The sequence below is a fragment of the Crocuta crocuta genome, unplaced genomic scaffold (genome assembly GCF_008692635.1).
Source record: "Crocuta crocuta isolate KB4526 unplaced genomic scaffold, BGI_CrCroc_1.0 scaffold63, whole genome shotgun sequence".
NCBI lineage: Eukaryota > Metazoa > Chordata > Mammalia > Carnivora > Hyaenidae > Crocuta > Crocuta crocuta.
In genome coordinates, this window is record NW_027529171.1 from 244,157 (window position 1) to 264,246 (window position 20,090).

Below are 20,090 nucleotides of genomic sequence, written 5' to 3' on the forward strand. Positions count from 1 at the left end.
TTATTTACTTTATATAAAAAATATAAATGTATTTGTCATTTCCAATAGTATCCACTTTCATAAAGAATAATTCCTGACTATTTGGTTATATTTGTTTACCTGTTGATATTTTTTCTTTTTAGCTCCAAAATTTCTCAATTAACTAACAATGCCTAAATTTCTTACTCAGAAACTTCTTCAAAGTGTTTTATGATCTATATTACACTTTCCTTTCTTCATGTTTGTATGGTTTTATTCATGAAAGCCCCTCTCACTCATTATTTTATAAGCAAGCATTTATGACTTAAAGAAACATCACCCTTTCATGACGGCCTAGACTCTTTTCATGGTCCTTCCAAATCTGAGAATGTGTTACCTCTAATAAGGATTGGCTTAATATGTACCTTTATGTTCATAATCTTATCTTTAATATTATCTTGTAAGTCCCTCAAGAATTATTTATATCGTATACAAACCCTTATAAAGTTTATTACAAGAGTAGATGCTTTAGAAAATGCTGAGTAACATCATACATAGGTTAAAAACAACATTAATAGATGAATGGATGTGAATTCTTAGGTAAACTGAATTTACTCCCCTTGACAGTGTGGTATAATTAAACAGTATGTTTGGAGTGAATGTTTTAGAATTAGAAATATGTCTTCCATTACAATAATGATTTTTAAACTCAAGAGCAGGACCTATAACAACAACACTATGATATTGGGCAAGTCACCTAAATTGAATTAATCCATTACTTCAGTGTGTGTGTGTATAATGAATATATATATATATTTATTACTTCAGTATATATATTATAGGTCTAGATGGTAGAAGATACAGTGATTATATCCTGGGCAAACAAACAGCTCTGGAATTTTTTTCATTGATAAAACAGTTGGTTGTGTCATACAATAATTAAGTCTTTTCGATTTTAGAACAAAGTAAGTATATAAATTAAGAATCCTTATTACTTCCTTATTCAGAGAAAAATGCCAAATACATTAAATATATATTCTGAGATGTGATGTTGCTCATATATTGTCTATGAACAAAATAATATAGTATGTATATATTTTATATAATATAAATATATTTATATTCATACAAATGAGTTTTACAAAATGATAAAATTATTATAAACATGAAAACTTGAACTGATATAATCTCCTAATATTAAACTGTCAATTTTTCCTTAATCTTAGATTTTTCACTCATTATATAAAAAGGATGACTTCTGTTCACTAAACAAAACTGCTTATTTTATGACCTTTAGAAAAGACTCTAAATATTTTTGTCATTTCAGTAAAACAAATGGATAGTTTTCTTAGACAATAGATAATCTTAGGGATATTACTATCATCTGAGAAGACTTAGAAAACAGATTGAAATATTCAGAATAAGAAATATCAAAGGTGATTTTAAATCTCGTATATTAATCTCTAACTATATCATTGCTATTTTGTATGCTACACATAATGAATCAAATCTTTATGTGCAGTCAGAATCTTAGAGTTTAGATAATAGGAAAGTAAAAGTCTTGGGTCCAGTGGCATACTCTATTAGTGATATGAATCAGCTTTGAATTTAATCTTCATTTGATATTCAAAGCAATATTCTCCAACCAGGACAAAAGCTTTTAATACAATTCTTTACTTTTTAAAATTTATTGTCCAATCTGTTAGAGTTTATCAGAAGTTTAGGAAACACCACTCTAAAAGTCCTAAATGTTAAGCAGCAAAACTAATGTACAATAAAAACTGATGTATATGTACTCTAAAAAAAACTGTTGTACTAGCACTCTTGCAAAAGCTGCTACATAAAAGATCTTTGTTCCTCAGAGAATTATGACTGGAAATACTGACTATGAAAAAATCACTGACTTTGAGTGCAGCATATGGACTCAGTAGCATAATTTCCACTAATTTTTCAATCCATGTTTATTTTCCAAACTGTAGAACTTATTAATCATATAAGCCAAAAACACTGTAAAGAGTAAGGATAAAACTGATAGACTACTAGTATCTAAACGACCACATTTGTAAAGATTTGACACTTAAAACTGATCTTCTAGATGAGGGTTTGGCAAGCTTTTTGTTTAAAAGGCCACATAGTAAATATTTTAGGCTCTGTGAGCCAGATGATCTCTATCAAAACTATTCAATTCTGCATTGTTGAATGAAAGCAAGCTTAGACAATAAGTAAATGTATGAGTGTCTGGGTTCCAATAATCATCATTTACAAAAACAGGTGACACACCAGATTAGGCATGTGTAAAATGATTGATAAACTCTGCATTTGCTGACAGTATAGTGATATATACATACACATACATATACACACACAGAGAGTAAATGACATCAATTATGATATAAAATATAATGGTTCAGATGTTAAATATTATGGAGGAAAAATGATATAACTATGGAAGGATAAACTTAAGTCAGTATTTCTTATAATGATCATTTAACATACTATGGTTTCTTCCTTGATGATTTTTATGGTTTACTGCATTCATTGATCTGTGATACTCAAATCAATGCATTGCTTTTATTTGCATCTGAAAAGATAAAATATGAATTTAAACATTTTTTTCAGCTATCACACTATTAAATAGCTAGAGAATTCACTGTTAAATAGCTCGAGATGTTTTAAAGGAACTACAGGTTATACATTAGAATAAAGATACCTTTTGAAAATCCTTGATATTAACCAGGTTGAATGAAAATATGTGATCCTTTGCTCCAACATACAGCCTACTCCGTTCCTCATCCAAAAGGAAGGTATGATAACTGGAGCTGTTGGCCAAGCCATTGAAAGTGATCACATTGTTGGATTCCAACATTTCTGCAAGGTAACAAAGCAAGACATTGGGAGTTAATGTGAGGTCCTACATGAGCATGGACTATTGGTACATGGCAATCTAACTACTGTCTGCTGTGGTTGTTCTTAATGGTACTAAGAAACATAGAGTAGCCATTTCTTTTCCTTTTACATTTCATTGAAATGGATGTCATACTCATTTGTTTGCTGATTTCATACTCAAGACCACACACTCCTTCAGAAAAAGGGGATAAAATACCTTAACCAGACAATGATCCAATGAGAAATTTCTTTGCATGTAATGATAAAATAAAATGCTCAGTATCGTATAAAAATGTCTTTAGTTTTACAAAGCCTTTTTAAAATGGGTTCATTTGTTCCAACTCATTACCTAAAAGGAAAAGCACAGAGGCCAACAGAGCAGAGGAAGTATGGGGGAAACACTTTAACCTCCTACATTGTTTGAGCCTTCTTTTTATTGAGGAGTTTTGACATTTCTTTTTGACCATTAATTCATTAACTCCACCATCTAAATCTTTTGCAATATTTTGTGACTGACATATATAGAGAAGCCAAGTTAGGTTTTCATGAAAACAAAAGTTATATGAATTTTACTACCTAACTTCAATTTTTCAGTTTATTATCATTCTTCTATTCGCTTTTGCTAAGAAGGTCCACATACTGAACTTCTAGACCTATATCTAAGTGAAGAACTATTTTCAAATAAAAACATTAATTGTAAGTCCACCTTTGCACTAGAAAGGCAACTGTTGATAATCACCAAAGAGGTTTTTTGTTTTTGTTTTTACATATCAGCTTCAGTCAAAATTATACACATATACCACCACAAGCCCCCTCCCATGGGATGGGAATGTTGAAGATTCTCCAAAATTGTGTCTTGAATCAATGATTCAGACTTTTCCAGGACATACATAGCCGAACCCTTTCATCAACACCCACAAAATGTAGAATGTCTTTTTCAGGGAGAGAAAGCAGCAATATAGACCCTTCCTCTATCCCAGTCCTGACCCCAGGACATTAGCCTTATGATAAATTTCCTTGCTTTATCTATTTCTCCTACTGCCTTCTCCATATAACTAAAAACATTATTTCAGTGGAGAATAAAGTTCAAACTCCTTAACTTAGCATTAGAGACCATCTGAGTTTAGGCCGCAACCCAGTATTCCTCCCTCATGTCCTACATCCCTCAGGAACACATATCTGTACTTGTCCACTTTTTAGCCTTTGCTGCCATTGTTCTTGACATCTACCACTATATACCACCTTGACAAAAGAGTATCCATTCTTTTTTTTTTTAATGTTTATTTATTTTTGAGAGAGACAGAGCATGAGCAGGGGAGAGGCAGAGAGAGAAGGAGACACAGCGAGGCAGGCTCCACCCTCTGAGCTGTCAGCACAGAGGCCTACAAGGGGCTTGAGCCCACAAACTGTGAGATCATGACCTGGGCTGAGGTCAGACACTTAACCAACTGAGCCACCCAGGCACCATAAAGAGGATCCATTCTTAACAGTTAGTTCAAATGCAAGCCCCAAGAAATTCTTATAATTTCTTTTTAACCTTGTGCTTAAATTACTCTTGTAATTTGTATCACACTGTCAATCATTCATATAAAAGACTTATCTACCAGAATTAACATCCCTCAGGTCAGAAAATCTATAATTAATAGCTCACTATCCACAACTCACATGGTTTCTTTTCCATATTACCAGGCCATTAAATATTAAATTGAATGTACACTTTTACCTATGGATTTATCTATCCATCCACCTAATGTGAAAAATTATAACAATTGTTAAAAATTATTAATTTTTTATTTTCTAATTAATTAATCAAAACACTTTAATACTGGGCTAGCCTGTTTCACTCTCCACCCCTACAAAAAAAAAAAAAGGAAGAAGGAAATAATAGGAAGGGACAAAGGAAAGAAGGAAGGGGAGAAGGAGGGAGGGAAGGAAGGAATCACTTTGAGAATTTCATTCACATAAGTTATGTCTGAAATAAATGAGAGCTATTAGTTTCCAGAGAGTAAAAAAAAACATAATTCACTACACAGTATCTGAATTTAAATGCCATCCTGTTACCAGTTTCCAAATTATTGAAATAATCAATGCTATAGAGAATCATTATAAGACTGAAATTTCAGGCATCCTGAGCTGTGTGAGGATGGAAAGGGCTACTATAAAAGGCAGGGGTACATTACTGGATATGTTGGACCTTAGTTTTTGGAAGATGGGGTTAATAATATATCTTCTAAGAGCTACCAGAGCTACCACGAAGGTGAAATTAGGTAATTCATGTAAAATACTTAGAATAGTTTGCATAGTAAAGCACACAATCACCTTTGTGTGTAAAGAGAGGTAAAATGGTAGTATGTTCAATCTTTTTAACCACAAATAGGAAATTAAGGTCCAGATGTAGCAGACTGAAAAAATATTTTTCTACCTATCTTACTAAATATGCTAATTCATTAACATTATAATTTTGTATGGTAAAGGGATAAAGAAGACCAATAAACTTTTCTATTTACATTAGTATTAAATATAGAGGTCATTTTAAGAATAGTGAAATATTCTTTTTGTTTGCCAATTTCTATAACCTAAATTTTAAATAATAAATGTAATGCCTATCTATATTATAACTCCCAAGAATAAAAATATTCACCCAATTGAAAAATACGTTACAGGATGAATTTTGTAAATTCGTTCAGGGAAAATCATTGGTTGCTCGGTACACACAACTTAGAGAAAAGCCTTTAGTGGTTTATGTATGACATCACTATGGAAACAAACCACACTTTAAAAACATGCTAGTGCTGGATCATTTCATTAAATAAAGAGACAATATTTTCCTGGAGTTTGGGTTAGCAGCTGTGTTTTCACTTTCAAATATACTTGATTTTGCCCAATCATTTCTTTTTGCCCCAATTTCTTAAGATGTTCCTCCCCACCAAGGACTTTTTATATTTCATTACAACTGAGAAAAGAGTCTGTCGGAGACCTTCATGACAGAGTCATGGCAAATTCTAGATTGCTTAGGTTATCTCAGCACTTTCCACAGCAAAAATACCTAGGTTAAAATCAGAGACGTTTTCTCTAAATCTAGATATATCTTATGTTCTTTAACAGTCTGTTTTCATAATTTAAATATATTATGTTTTTCCCCTCTATTTAGATATTCACCTATACCTGATATTAAATAACTTTAACTTTGACTCTACTCCTTCAGAATTTTAGGAGTTTCTTTTCACCTTCTATTTTATAATTCTTACTGTGACATAAATTGGAATTGTAACTAAAATATTCAGAAATGTGAGTTGTTTAATATTCTACCACCTTTTCACATCTTGGCTATGTTCATATTAAAGCAAATAACAAGAAACATTACAGAACAATCTAAATTTCTACAGAATCAATTTGACTATAGTGAATCCTACTAGACCAGAGCATGTAAAGACACTAATTCTTTCTGGGTATAATTCAGCTTTTTTTCTGGTTGAGACATCACCTAAACCTCTACATTCTGTGGTAAGCATAAAGAGAAGTCAAGGTGCAACCGTAATCAAAAGTGCCATTTCAGACAAGCACTCTTTACGGAACTTTTTATTCTGAAGTTTGAAAGGTGATTAAATAAGCATTCTGTTTATTTCAGCTTCCCAAAATGATTTAGCATCTATAATTTGTTTAATGACAAAATGAAAGATATACAGATCAAAGAGTAAATCATTTTTGCTCAATAGTTATAGCTATTATCACCATTATAAGACAATGTAGCATTAAGTGTATATAGATGTTCTGAATGGGAATCATTGCCTATGATTTCAAGCAGCAGAGTGGTCAATTATAAGTAGATTACACTCTCTTGTGATACAGTTCCAAAAAATAGTGTTTTCATATTCAAGACACTTATATATAAAGTCCATATATAATTTTTAATCTAATAAGATGAGCAAAAGAAATGAAACTATAATTAATGTCCTTTAATTAGAACATCCCACCAACTATTATGGGAGAAGAACCATGATCTATTCTAATGAATCAATTCTTTATTTCTTTAAAAGTTTATTTAGATAGAGAGCACACATGCAACTGGGGGAGGGGCAGAGAGAGGGAGAAAGGGAATCCAAGGCAGGCTTGGGCTGTCACTGCAGAGCCCGACACAGGGTTCCATCTCACAAATTGTGAGATCATAATCTGAGCTGAAATCAAGCTGGACACTCAACCTACTGAGCCATACTGGTGCCCCTCATGAGTCAATTCTAATTTTCATTCCACTTTATTTATAAATTTTGAGATCTGCCTTAAAGAAAAAAAGACATTGTTTATAATCATTATCAGCAGATTAAGATATGGAAAAAATATTTTGTTAATGTTTTATTTATTTCTGAGAGAGAGAGACAGTGCAAGCAAGGGAGGGTCAGAGAGAGAGGGAGACACAGGATCTGAAGCAGGCTCCAGGCTCTGAGCTGGCTGTCAGCACAGAGCCCGATGTGGGGCTCAAAACCGTGAACCAGGGCATCATGACCTGAGCCAAAGTGGGACGCTTAACCAACTGAGCCACCCAGGTGCCCCTGAAAAATTATTGTATGAGCTGATGTTCTTCTCATATGTTTATTTCAATATATGAAAAGAAAAAAACTATGAGAGAATTTATATCAAAATCATACATGACTACTGATCTCTACACAATAAAACTCAATCGTTCCTGTGGTGTTTTGATTATTGTTAGAATAAAAATAGATTTCTACAGATGATTATATTACAATAACCGAGTCAGATTCTTAAAAGGCAATGAAATGAATACAAATTTCTAGAATACAAGACCGCCCAGAACTAGATGTTTTTATAGGATTAATAACTGCTTGACCTTCAAATCCAAACAACAGCCACTCTGTTCTTTATATTTCTGACTTCCATTACTATTCTCATTCTCGTGCTCTTCCTTTCTCTTTTTCTCTCTCCTTTCTTTACCACCCCCTCTAAGTTTTATAGCATAAAAGGTAATAGGACTCTCCCAGTTACTGGATTCAAATTAATCACCCGTATTCATTCATGGCTTTAGCCTCATGTCCTTTTTCCATGACTTGAGCTTTGTCCTTTCATAGAACAAAGATCCCATTTAAAGTACTCAAAGGCTGGATCTAAATGAGGCCAAATATTTTGACTAAATGATGACTATATCCAGATATTTGTAAATACTAGAAAGGTCACTGAGGTCCAAAGTTTTAGATCCTGTACTCCAGTGCTTCCTAGATTATTTTTTAAATTTCATACACCAAAGTTATTTCTAAAGCACAAAAGGAGCTAAACTAAAAGTTGGCAACTTTATGTTCCATTATAAAAATAACAAAAACAAGTGCTATTGACATACCATTTAGTACCAAAAAAAAGCAGGAAGAAACACACAGATACACACACAAAGGATAATCCTTAGATAGGAATACATTTATATTATAGAAAAATTCACCTTATTTTTACTACTTTATTTCACCAAGGACTTGTTTTTAAAGACTGTTACACAGAAGGAAGTACCTTTCCACAGACACATTTGGCAACTACTCCTCTAAGATAAATTGTGTGAATGGTGAATTCTACTCACAGCATTTCTAGCCAGGTATTTTTTTTGCTATTACATAGATAGAGCTAATATTAGTGGGTGTCTACATGCTTTTATTTATTTAGTGATGCTGACTATATTCTCTGACTTCATGAAGTTTGGTATGTATTGCTCAAATATACTTAGAAAAATCTATCTTCTAATTTCATTATCAGTAAACACTTGAAATGTATATCCAATTTTTCTATCTTGGTCTGATAGTAACTTTTCCGTTTACTACTTTCTCCAGTCTATGCCAGATGTCACAACACTCTATAAAACATAATCCCCCCACCTCTGCCCAGATCATTTCTCTAAGTCCATCCAACTTGTTTATATTTGCTAAGGTTTTGATATCTAACTTCTCCTAACACACTGAATTTATGGTGGGACTTTTCTCTTCTCAGGTGCTTCTTATTTGTAGTTGACTTGGACAGAATCCCTAATCAAGGTATGAGGTGCCCACATTTGATTTTAGACAGGTAAAGGTCCATTACCACCCGAAACCCAGTTTCCAAGCTTCTAGATGCCGCACAATGAACTATACTGTCAGGGAGAGACGATATATTTTCCTCAAAAATGCTTGTAAAACTCAAGACCAGGCCTATCTGTGATATCAATCTGTTTTCTACTTTTTATAATGTGAAAAATATGTGTGGAAAGTTACTTCCTACAGACTAATCTAATTGAACAAGCACATACCTGGTCTTTATTATGTATAACACATAGGCACTGGCTAAATAGTATGTGTAATATAAAGAGTAATAAAACCTTGATGGAAAGTTAGACAAATGCCCTCAAAAAAGCGAAAACTAAATGAACAACGAGAATAATAAAAGCTAAGAAAATTAACATGAGGGAGAAACTAATGTCTCATGGAAAAGTGGATAATCATTGGAGAAAGAGCTTGGTAATTAATCCCGGCCTTAAAAAAAAAAAAAATGTGTAATATATGACTTGACCAGCAGGATGAAGTGTGGCAGAGCATTCCATGCAAAGGTCATGATAATGATCAAAACAGAGAAATAAGAGAAAATATGAGGTAAAGTTTTAATTGCCTACCATGTGCCAAAAACTGTTAAATGATTTATAGGTGTGTCTATTCATTAAAAGTCTCACAACACAACTTGGAGGTGACAGTTTTCATTTTCATTTTTTCTCATGAGGAAATTTACTCAAACAGATATTGGAAATATGTAGGTCATAGAGATAATGTGAAAGTCAAGATATCCACTCCCTTCTGACACCAGAGGCCAGGTTCTTTTGGTCTTACCCTATTCTACCTCTAAGAAGGTATATAATCTTTGAGAATACTAAGAACAGATTATTAAGGAAAAAACATTAAAAAGTTTGACTATTCTGTAACTCACCTTAGTTGGTAGGCTCTTAAATCTTTACATTATTTTACTTGCTCTGTACTTGGTCTTTTTTTACACAGTAATAATTCCATGGGTAATCTTTTCTACAAGTATTTCTTTGTCACTAGCAAGATTTTGACATGTCTTAAATGTATATCTTCCAAGAGAGATTTCCCTATGAAGGCCAAACAAGGGCTTACCAGAAATTTTCTGTAGATACTGTACAAACATGTCAGAGTTTGCAGGAGTTGAACAAAACTCACTCCCTTTTCTTCATTCCATCACTGGCATCATCACCGTTTTGTATGATTAAAATTGTATGCAGGTATCACTCATCCAAAGAATCATGTAACCTAGGGTCTTTTCATCATCCACTGGTCCAATCTATCACTCAGTTTGTTTAACACAACAATAATTTTCTGTGTATTTTCTTTCGCTTATATCCTCACTGTCACTGTCATAATTCATTTCCTAACAGTTTCTTCCTTTGCTTATTAAAATTATACTCTAACAGAATTTCCTCTATAGGTTTACACCAACAAACCATGTTAGTACGACCTCCAGAATAATCTTCTACAAAACAACTAAGACTTTCTTGCATTAATGTTGAGGAAAAGGCATTTTACTCTATCCCTTTCCTTTAAATCTCATGTGGAAAAAAAGAATAAGAAAACAGAGAAAAATATCTATCTTAAATGAAGAAAGAAGTAATGCCAATGAAATATCAAACACTACTTATTAAGAAAATATGTCCAATATAGCAAAAGCATGAAGTTTTTTGAGACAGAATGCTGAAATCTGGCACATACCTTTATATTTTCCAGGTAGGATTGAATTAGTAATCAAAGGGTGAACAAATCATAAAATGTGTATCCTCAAATGCTTAATTACAGAAACAAACTCTAAAAATCTAAATGGCTATTAAGTTATAGGAAAATGTCATTCAGAGTGAAAGTACAGATAAAGTACAAAGGTGGCATTACCACCACCATCACCCCACCATCATCATCATCACAAGTAACACCTGAATGCAAGTTACTAGTCTTACCACATACATACAGAGGATTATTAGATATAAAGTTAGCACAGTGCTATATGAGTCTAATTATCTGTGAAAAAATGATTAACGATATAGTTTATTAAGTATTGAATAGGAGATCTAAAAAAAATCTTTATACTATAATGTCTGATTACTTCCATTTATAAAAAAGCATAAATTACTTTACAATGAATAGTTGCAGAAGCCAGGTTTATATTAAATTCTCCTGGATCTCAGTATAATGTTCTTTCTAAATAAATTTCTAGAAAAATCAAAACTTTAATTTTTTTCCTAATTTTTTGCTGCATGACCTTTGGTAAGTTTTTGTACAAGTATATGCTCAAAAATAAAAGCTGCTAATGGTTTAAAAAAAAACTAATGCAAGACACTGATTTTTACTTCTCCTTGGAAAAATAAAAATTAATTTAAATACCATTATTACATAAAGCAACTAAATGTTTTAATGTGAAAAGAAGTGTTTAATACAACTATGCATTGCAGTTGATCACTTATTTCTGTGAAAGATGATTAGTCGGTAAGAATCTCCAATCTCCAAAAAAGAAAGTATTTATCTTTCTTTTATAATTCACACTAGTTTCATTCGGGGCTTTGAGTGATAGGCTAGTAATACAGAGATCGATCGAAACTGTTTTTGATTCTGTATTTATGTCTTAATTATTTATAAGGCTCCTTACCAGGCAGGTTTCTATTACCAGTAAATGTTCATTAAATGCCTATGAGCAGTAAAGATTGTATTATCATTAGCAAAGTTAAAGTAAACAAACAAACAAAAAAGACGCTTATCTAATGAATAAAATTTGTCAGGCAGTTCTGGTCAATCATTTATACATATCATAGCATATATTTCAGTGTGTTCTTCAAATAACTATCATATTCTACATGACTATAAGAAAGCAAATGTTTTATAAACTATATACTTTAATTTTCCAGTAATAAAACTGTGGAAAATATTCATATATGGCGAATTAAATATCTATAAACCACATGTAATCTGCTGCATATGCCCACTGTTAAGAATTTTTAAAAACTGCTAAAGAATAATTTATTTGAATTTTTATAATGCTGAGCAAATCAGCTTTTACTTGAGAAAGAAAAGAGTATTTCATCAGTATTTTTCCATCATTTCCACTCTATGATATACTTATGGGAGGAAAGAAGACTTTGTTATTCACTGACAAAAACTGATACATTGGAGTGTGACCATTCTGGAGAACATATTTATTTCAGTGTTCATGAGCGTCCCTTTTTGATTAAGAGAAGAATCTATTTCTTAGAGTTGGAAGAGAGAGAAGGTCTCAAGGAAGTCCAAGAGATCATATGGACATTCTCAAGGGTCAATCAAGTAACCAAATCAGAGGAGTCAGTTTGTGGGGCTGGGTATAGGAATCACCAAAATCCTAGATTTTGTTGACAAAAGATATTTATTATATGTTTATCAAATGAATGAGTAGATGAATAACTGATTAGGTGGAAAAAATGAACATGCTTATGAGCGTACAACAGTGCATGCGGGTTAGATTACCCATATCTTATTCTACTCCTCTTATTCCTCTAGTCATTCTCTAAATTGCATGGTGTCTGGGTGTCACAAACAAAAACAATTTGAGTTTGTCAGTTAAAGAAGTAAAAATTGCTCACCTGAGAGCTAATTTTATTGTCTTTTGAGGGGGGTATGGAAAATAGGGACGGCATTCATATGGCATACCTAGGCATGTCCCACTGCTTTAACCAGCATAAATACATTTTGATTATGAAGACTTCTGGCTTGCCCATAAAAGGATTCTGTTTGAATCAGATTTCCCAGAAAGGAGTGGAGGAGAGATGGAAGAGGAAGGTGTTTGTTGAAAACCAGTGAACTCAAAAGATCTCTAGATGAAACCATACAATATGCTCTGAGTCTATTCTAATCTTAGTGACAATAATGACACTTTTATGATGACACATTATAAATATGTTTCCCATAATAATGTGTTTAATTTTGGGGTGGACACATTTCAGAAATTATTAATCAAAGGAAGTCAGATGCTTTAATGAAGCAGGTTCATAAGATCTCATTGACATTCTGTAATTTTTCTATCTATACATATAAAAGGGGGATTGATTATTATATAGATAATTTGAGCAAATTAAGTTTTCCTATCTTCTTCTTTGCCCAAATATTTTCTTTATTTTTTACAAAAATTATCTTACGATATTGTTCTAAAATTTTCTTTGTACAGAAATATTAATTTAAAATTTTTATCATATAGGGGCGCCTGGGTGGCTTAGTCGGTTGGGCGTCCGACTTTCGCTTAGGTCATGATCTCGCAGTTCGTGGGTTCCAGCCCCGCGTCGGGCTCTGTGCGGACTGCCAGCTCAGAGCCTGGAGCCTGTTTCAGTCTGTGACTCCCTCTCTCTCTGACCCTCCCCTGCTCACGCTGTCTCTCTCTCTCTCTCTCTCTCTCTCCTATAAATAAATAAAACATTTAAAAAAAAATTTTTATCATATAGAAAATGAGACAAGTTAAAATTGTTCAATTTTCTTTTCCAAACACATTCTGCAATAAGTATATTCAACTGGGTCATAGTTTGAAACATTCTGGGATTAAATTAAAGATAATGTGAGCCTGGATAGGTTTAAGAACCCTAAGGACAATTCAGTGATTCCCTAGAATGAAACTAAGAATCCAGCAGATTTGTTGAAAATCCTTGCTTTCTGGTGCGTGGATGGCTCAGTTGGTTAGACCTCCAACTTCAGCTCAGGTCATGATCTTGGGGACTGTGGATTGTGGGTTCAAGCCCCGCATCGGGCTCTGTGCTGGCAGCTCAGAGCCTGGAGTCAGCTTCAGAATTGGTGTCTCCCTCTCTCCCTCTGCCACTCCCCTGCTCATGCTATGTCCATGTCTCTCTCAAAAATAAATAATACACAGAAGGGGAGGGGAGGGGAGGGGAGGGGAGGGAGAGAAGGAAGGAGGAAGGAAGGAAGGAAGAGAAAGAAAGAAAGAAAGAAAGAAAGAGAGAGAGAGAGAGAGAGAGAGAGAGAGAGAAAGAAAGAAAGAAAGAGAGAAAGAGAGAGAGAGAGAGAAAGAAAATCTTGCTTTCTCAGGGCCCATTAAATCAGCATATCTCTGCGCTGAACAGGACAACAGACATTCAACATTCTCTGGACTGATGCAGGACACACAGACATTTATCGCCACAAGAACAAAAGTCTAATTCAAAACCAGATTTATCTCTTCTAGTATGGGCAAAATAAAGCAGCATAAGTCAATTTCTTATTAAACTTCCTTCTATACTTCATCAAAAATGCTACCTTTTCCCTTTTATAAAACAACCAAAAACCAAACCAAAACACTAATAGAATGTTAGAATGAATGACAAATAATAAACGTTGTTTACAGCCACATATGTTCTCTTTTAATCCCTGCCTTAACAAACCCAAAATGAGACTCCTCCATTAGTTTGAATACAGAGAATAATAGGAAAATTTGCCTCTAGACACAGAAAGAAAAAGTGCTAGTGCTATTAAGTTCTAATGAAACCCTGAGAGCAGCTGTATGGGAGCATGAAACAGTCATATGACATTATCTAAGGTCCGCAATTTCTGAGTTCTTTCATTTTCCTGATACTTTTTATTTTGCATGTAAATACCTAAAAGATTACCTCTGTCAATCATTTCTTTATAATATTACTATTATTACTAAGTGTTGGATTAAATAATTAACAATAATTTTCTAACTTTAAACTTAGAAAACTTCTTCAAATATAGGTATTTATTTTTTTATTTTATCTTCAAATTAATAAATTGTTATGAAAGTAGTGACCTATGTACTCTCACCTCACAAAATCGCAAAACATTTTTAACAAGATTTCCAAGATTTTAAGTATTTATTTTAATTTTGTATTTTCTTTTAAGGCAATTATCTAAAACAGGCATTTGTTTCTTGTTAGGTTAAATGCCACTCCTAATAAGACTCAAAATGTGGTAGAAACTAGAATTACAAAATCAAGTACAAAAGTTCTGGTTTTCTCAATTATAATTGTTGTTTTATCATTTCTAAGCACTCAAGGGGAAGAACTTACTTCTATTTTAAAAACTCAAGAAATTAGTTTAAAAGTTCATAGCTGAGTTTGTTTGATGAACTTAATGACTTCCACCTCATTTAGTAAATCAGAATCTAAAAAATGTTACACTCAACTCTCCTGATAGGCTCTGGAGTTTATCAGCCTTGCTTTGCCACTTCATTAGCTGTCAAGAACCAGTAAGTGATATTGCTATGAAAGTTTTGATTCAGGTAGTTGAAAATGCTCTTGTTGCAAAAGTACCAATTATCAACAGAAGTGAAGTCAAAAGACAGTCTATCAGGAAAGGCACAACATCCACGTACATACAGTTGGTTATCATCTTTGTAGACATCAAAGAATGGCAGAGCTTTTGAACTATCAGTAGTTGATTTGTAACATTCAGAAAAAATACACATATTGATTTAATATACACTGCAGCAGAATTATCACTGACCTTGGAACTCTTACCTTATAATCATGAGGGCAGCAAAATAGGGATACAAATGAGTAGTTTCTTACCAAATGCATAAAAGATAAAACTATGCACTTTTTAATCTCTATGCTTAAATGGATTCTTATACTTGGTCTTACACTACTTTTGTGGCCAAACTTTTACTAAATGCATTTCTGTTTTGTTAATTAAGCAATTCTACCATGAGCTTCCTCTTTAATGTATATCTACTATTTGAGGTTCAAAATATTACCTTAGTGAAATTTAATTTTAATTATAGAGCCTTTTATTTCCTCCCTACCTTCTACAGTGTTTCTTACAGTTGATAAACAGACACCTGGAAAAGCACATAAAATCTGGAATTTTCCAAACAAAAGCTAGAAAATATTTTCTGTGACATTTACAGGCCATTCACTATATATTAAGAATTGCTGAAGTTCTCTCTTTGCCCAATGGCAGCAACCATACATAATAATGAATGAATGATCCTATACTGGTGTGTTCCATAAAATAGTCATTTCCTCTGATACTCCATGGAATAAAGTATTCCACAAAAAGTGTGGGAGAATACTGCATATTTCACCATATTATACTTCAAATTAAGACCTTAACGACTGCTGGAGGTCTAGTTGTGGGGAAATTTGCATAAGAAAACTTTATGAAACTTGATGTTTCCCAATCTTGTATGATAGTCTTTTTTTTTTTAATATAAAAGCACTCCTATTTTCAAGAAATATTAAGGGAGATACTATCATATCAATGGCAGACTCTGATTACTAAAAATGCTACTTCTTAATAAATATTGGGACATGAAGCAGATAAAGTAGTTTGGTCGCAATTATTTTAAAATGATAGACATCTTCCAGGCTAATTATTCAGAAAAGTGAATGCAGACCCAGTCCTTTTTTTGTGGTCTAGTATTGCTTTTAAGTCCTTTATATCTCTGGAGGGTAACAGTATTGTAATAATGATGTCCGATGTTTTTGGTAGAATCCTGAATCTGATTTTAACGTATTTTTAATAGATATTTCCAAATTAGAGAAAAATAATCTATATAAGGTAAATAGAAACCAAAAAAGGTGGGGCGCCTGGGTGGCTCAGTCGGTTGAGCTTCCGACTTCAGCTCAGGTCACGATTTAGCGGTTCGTGGGTTCGAGCCCCGCGTGGGGTGCTATGCTGACAGCTAGCTCAGGGCCTGTGTTTCAGATTCTGTGTCTCCCTCTCTCTCTGACCCTCCGCTGCTCACGCTGTCTCTCTCTCTCTCTCTCTCTCAAAGAAACAAAAAAATTAAAAACAAAAACCAAAAAAGGTTATGAAATTGGTGTAAGAAGTGTATAATATCTAATTCAGTTAGTGATTATTAGGCATTGTCTGAATAAAAAAATTGGACAGTTTCCTAGAATTGCAATCATTTGTCTAGAACTGAAAAATAAAACATAAGTCACTTTATGTTTTCTCTAAGTTTCAAAAAAGTGCTTGTTTTTTTCCTCTCTCTCTCCTTGGTTTTAAAATACGTTTCAAAACATTTTTGGCCAAGACTTTCTTGCGAAGTATCTACATTTCTGGCCAGTGAGTGAGGGCACCTGGGCCTGTGCGTGGAGGCTGGCTTGGTCTTCAGGCCAGTTGACGAGGCTGTGGCCACAGGCCTGCGTGGCTTCCGTCCCTGTCACATGACGTTTTGCTAAGCGAGCAGAACAGTCTGGACTAAGCCTTCGGATGGGAGAGGAGCCTGCTCAGCACGCTTGCTGCCGTTCCTCCCTCCCGTAGCCTTGGCTGACATGGCTAATTAACCAGAATCCTCCCGCCGGCCGAGCTGGCAGACCCTTCTGCACGCCACGGAGCCTCCCTGCCAGCCTAGTGGGGAAAGCCAGCCTTGGGAGCAATGATCCGAGAGCCAGGCCCCAATTCTAAGAGGACAGTACTCAGCTCTCCAAGTCAGGCAGGGGCGCAGTCAGGCCTAGAACTCACCTCTCGGGCGCTATTCACTGCCCTGCGCTCGGAATCGCCCCTTGGAGACCTGGACCAAATTCTAGAACTCCGGTCCTCCCTCATAGTGCATCTGGGAGTGCAGGCTGGCTGCCTTCAAATGAGTCTTTAAACCCAGCGCTGCCCCTGGCACGGGGAGGATTTGGTGTAGAAAAACCTCCAGCAAAAGCCACGTCCAAATCCCAAGTTGCTTTCTGAGCACCTGCTCTACGCCCCACGCTGGTCTATCTACAGCCGGGCCTCCGGGCAGCCTGTCCGCTTCCGGCAGCTCCGCAGCGGCTTGGCCGCTCCCGTGACTGCGGTGAATCCAGGAGGCCGCTCGCAGCACGGCGGGTGCGGGGAACCGGGCACCCGCGCCCACGCCCCTCCCCCCAGCCCACGGGTCTGCGCGGGGGGCGTGACTTACCTGCCCGCAAACAGCCGGCGCCCGTGAGTGGGCCTGCGCGCCGGAGCAGACACCCATCACGCAGCTAGTATTGGGGGATGGGCGGCGTTTGGGGTTTTAAAACAGTTCCGTGTAGGGGCGCCTGGGTGGCTCAGTCGGTTAAGCGTCCGACTTCGGNTAAAAAATAATAAAAAAATTAAAAATTAAAAAAATTAAAAAAAACAATTCCTTGTTAAAGCGATAAAATAATATGTCTTTACAACCATATGAAAATAATAAGGCAGACCAGCATTTTAAAAAGTCGTGGAGGGCAGGGTGAGATACGTGGATGTAACTGAACTCCATTAAGCCTTCGAACTCCTCTCAGAACAGAGGAATCAAGCCCAACAGCGCCAGAGCCGGAACACTCTTTCCGGAGGAAGCCAGATCTCGCGAGAATTCCGCAGTTCTAGGCGNAAGTGAACGTACCAGTCGGAAATGTCTCTTCACCTAATGAAAAGGCCTCAAGGTACATAGCTAAAAACTGATGGAACTACACAGAGAGATAGGTAAATCTACCTTTATTTTCAGAGATATCAACAATTCTCTTCAAATAATTGATAGACCACCCTTGCAAATATGCATGCATTCAGTAAAGCTACAGAAAGGATACAGATTTTCCACTTTCTTGACTTAGTTGACATTTGTAAAATACCTGCAATAAACAAGAATACAATATACAGGCATTTCAAGTAAACATGGAGCCCAGATAGCTTATATTCTAGGCCATAAAGTAAGTCTCAATAAATGTAAATAATTCAAGTCATAAAGTATGGACTCCGACTGCGATGTATTTTTTTCCGTTATTGATTTATGTCAAGGAAAATTATATTTTCATGCTGAAACAGCATGTCTGAAATGCTTGAGTCCAAATGTCTACCTCTCTTTGAGACTTGTGGAATCCTTAAAATGACAGTAGCTAGTTTAATTCCATTTGTGTGCAAGACATTACATTTTACGAAAGCAGCTGTTTTTCATGGACTATGTCCAGGTTTTCTCCTCAGGATATAAACCAGTGACCTCATACTTCCAACTCAAGACCTATCTATCAACACTCTTTCCCATGCAAGATTTTCATTATGCAGGATTCCTCCTATGGTTGGATCAGCATATCCAGGACTACATAAAATAGTGTCTCTTTTAATTAGACTCAAATGTGCTCAAGTCCCATTAGGTTTTCATAGATGTTTTTTTTAAAGTTACTCCAAAGTTTTTGGGAGAATTTGAATGTATTTTGGCTTTCATCAACTCTCTACCTTCCTCGTCTACAGCTTCTATATTTTAAGAAGGTGATGTGATTTGGGCAGGTGTGCTTCATTCTTCCCAAATAACTTGACAAAAACACTTGACCTCAAATAGACCCTCTTTTCCACTTGGGGAATTTCTCTTCCATAGATGAGAAATTGTGTCAACTTGTATCAAATATGCCCTTACAGAGCTACCAGATGCAGTTCTAGGCTTTAACACTTGCTTCTTCTTTATGCTCATTAGCTTATTTTAATTATCTAAGAGAGGATGAAAATGAGTTAATTCAAAATGTTTTAAATATATTTCTATCTAAAATACCCAAGAAAAGTTTTAAAAGTAGGCATTCTGTATGCTGATGAGATCTGAGATTTAGGTAAAGTTATATTGGTAATATTTGTCTTACATTTAAACAACATGACATAATTACTTTCAAATATCTCCAGATTAACTGTAGGGTTAAGGAAGATTCTGAAAGCTCAGGTTTTGTTCTGCATACCATAGTAAGTCTACATCTGATTTATGATGGAGCTACTGGCAAGAGTCTATGACTTTTTTTTTTTTTTTTGCCTCTGTAACACCACATGTAAGATACCTGCTCCTAAATATTTCTCAGACTAACTCAAAAAGAATGATGTAATGTCTAAATATCTTTAATGTCTTTTCTTTCTGAAGATGTTATAATGATTCCAACTTTTTAAGGTTTCTAGACAATTGTTTCCAGATAGAATTTTGTAAATGATAACAAGACCTTTTATTGTGCTTTTCTTTTTCACTTTTTTCATATAATCCTCTGGAATCAATGGCTCCCAGTATTTATAGGATATATTGGGGGAAAAAAGAAATAATGGGGTTTATACTTCCTGTCATGACCAAAATATCATGACTCCTTGATTATTGGATTCATTTCAATTTTAAAGTCTCCATCTATAAGCCTTATAGCAGAAAAGTGCTCTTTCCAAACTTTCCCTCCTATAGGTAATCACAAATCCCTTAAAATGTGACTCTTAACATGCTATTGTTCAAAAAAAAAAAAAGAAAGAAAGAAATGCTGTTGTTAGAGCTATGATAGCACCCTTGGGTCATTCTATGACTTAAAAGTATTT

At 34.7% G+C, this 20,090-nt stretch overlaps 1 protein-coding gene across 1 annotated transcript in view; it reads right to left on the reverse strand.

The window, feature by feature from the left end:
• SEMA3A (semaphorin 3A) overlaps positions 1-20,090 on the reverse strand; it is a 203,356-nt gene that overhangs the window by 146,881 nt on the left and 36,385 nt on the right. Inside the window, exon 2 of the mRNA XM_077757607.1 lies at positions 2,669-2,826. Within this exon, the coding sequence (XP_077613733.1) occupies positions 2,669-2,826 (158 nt within the window). The remainder of the gene's footprint in view (positions 1-2,668; positions 2,827-20,090) is intronic.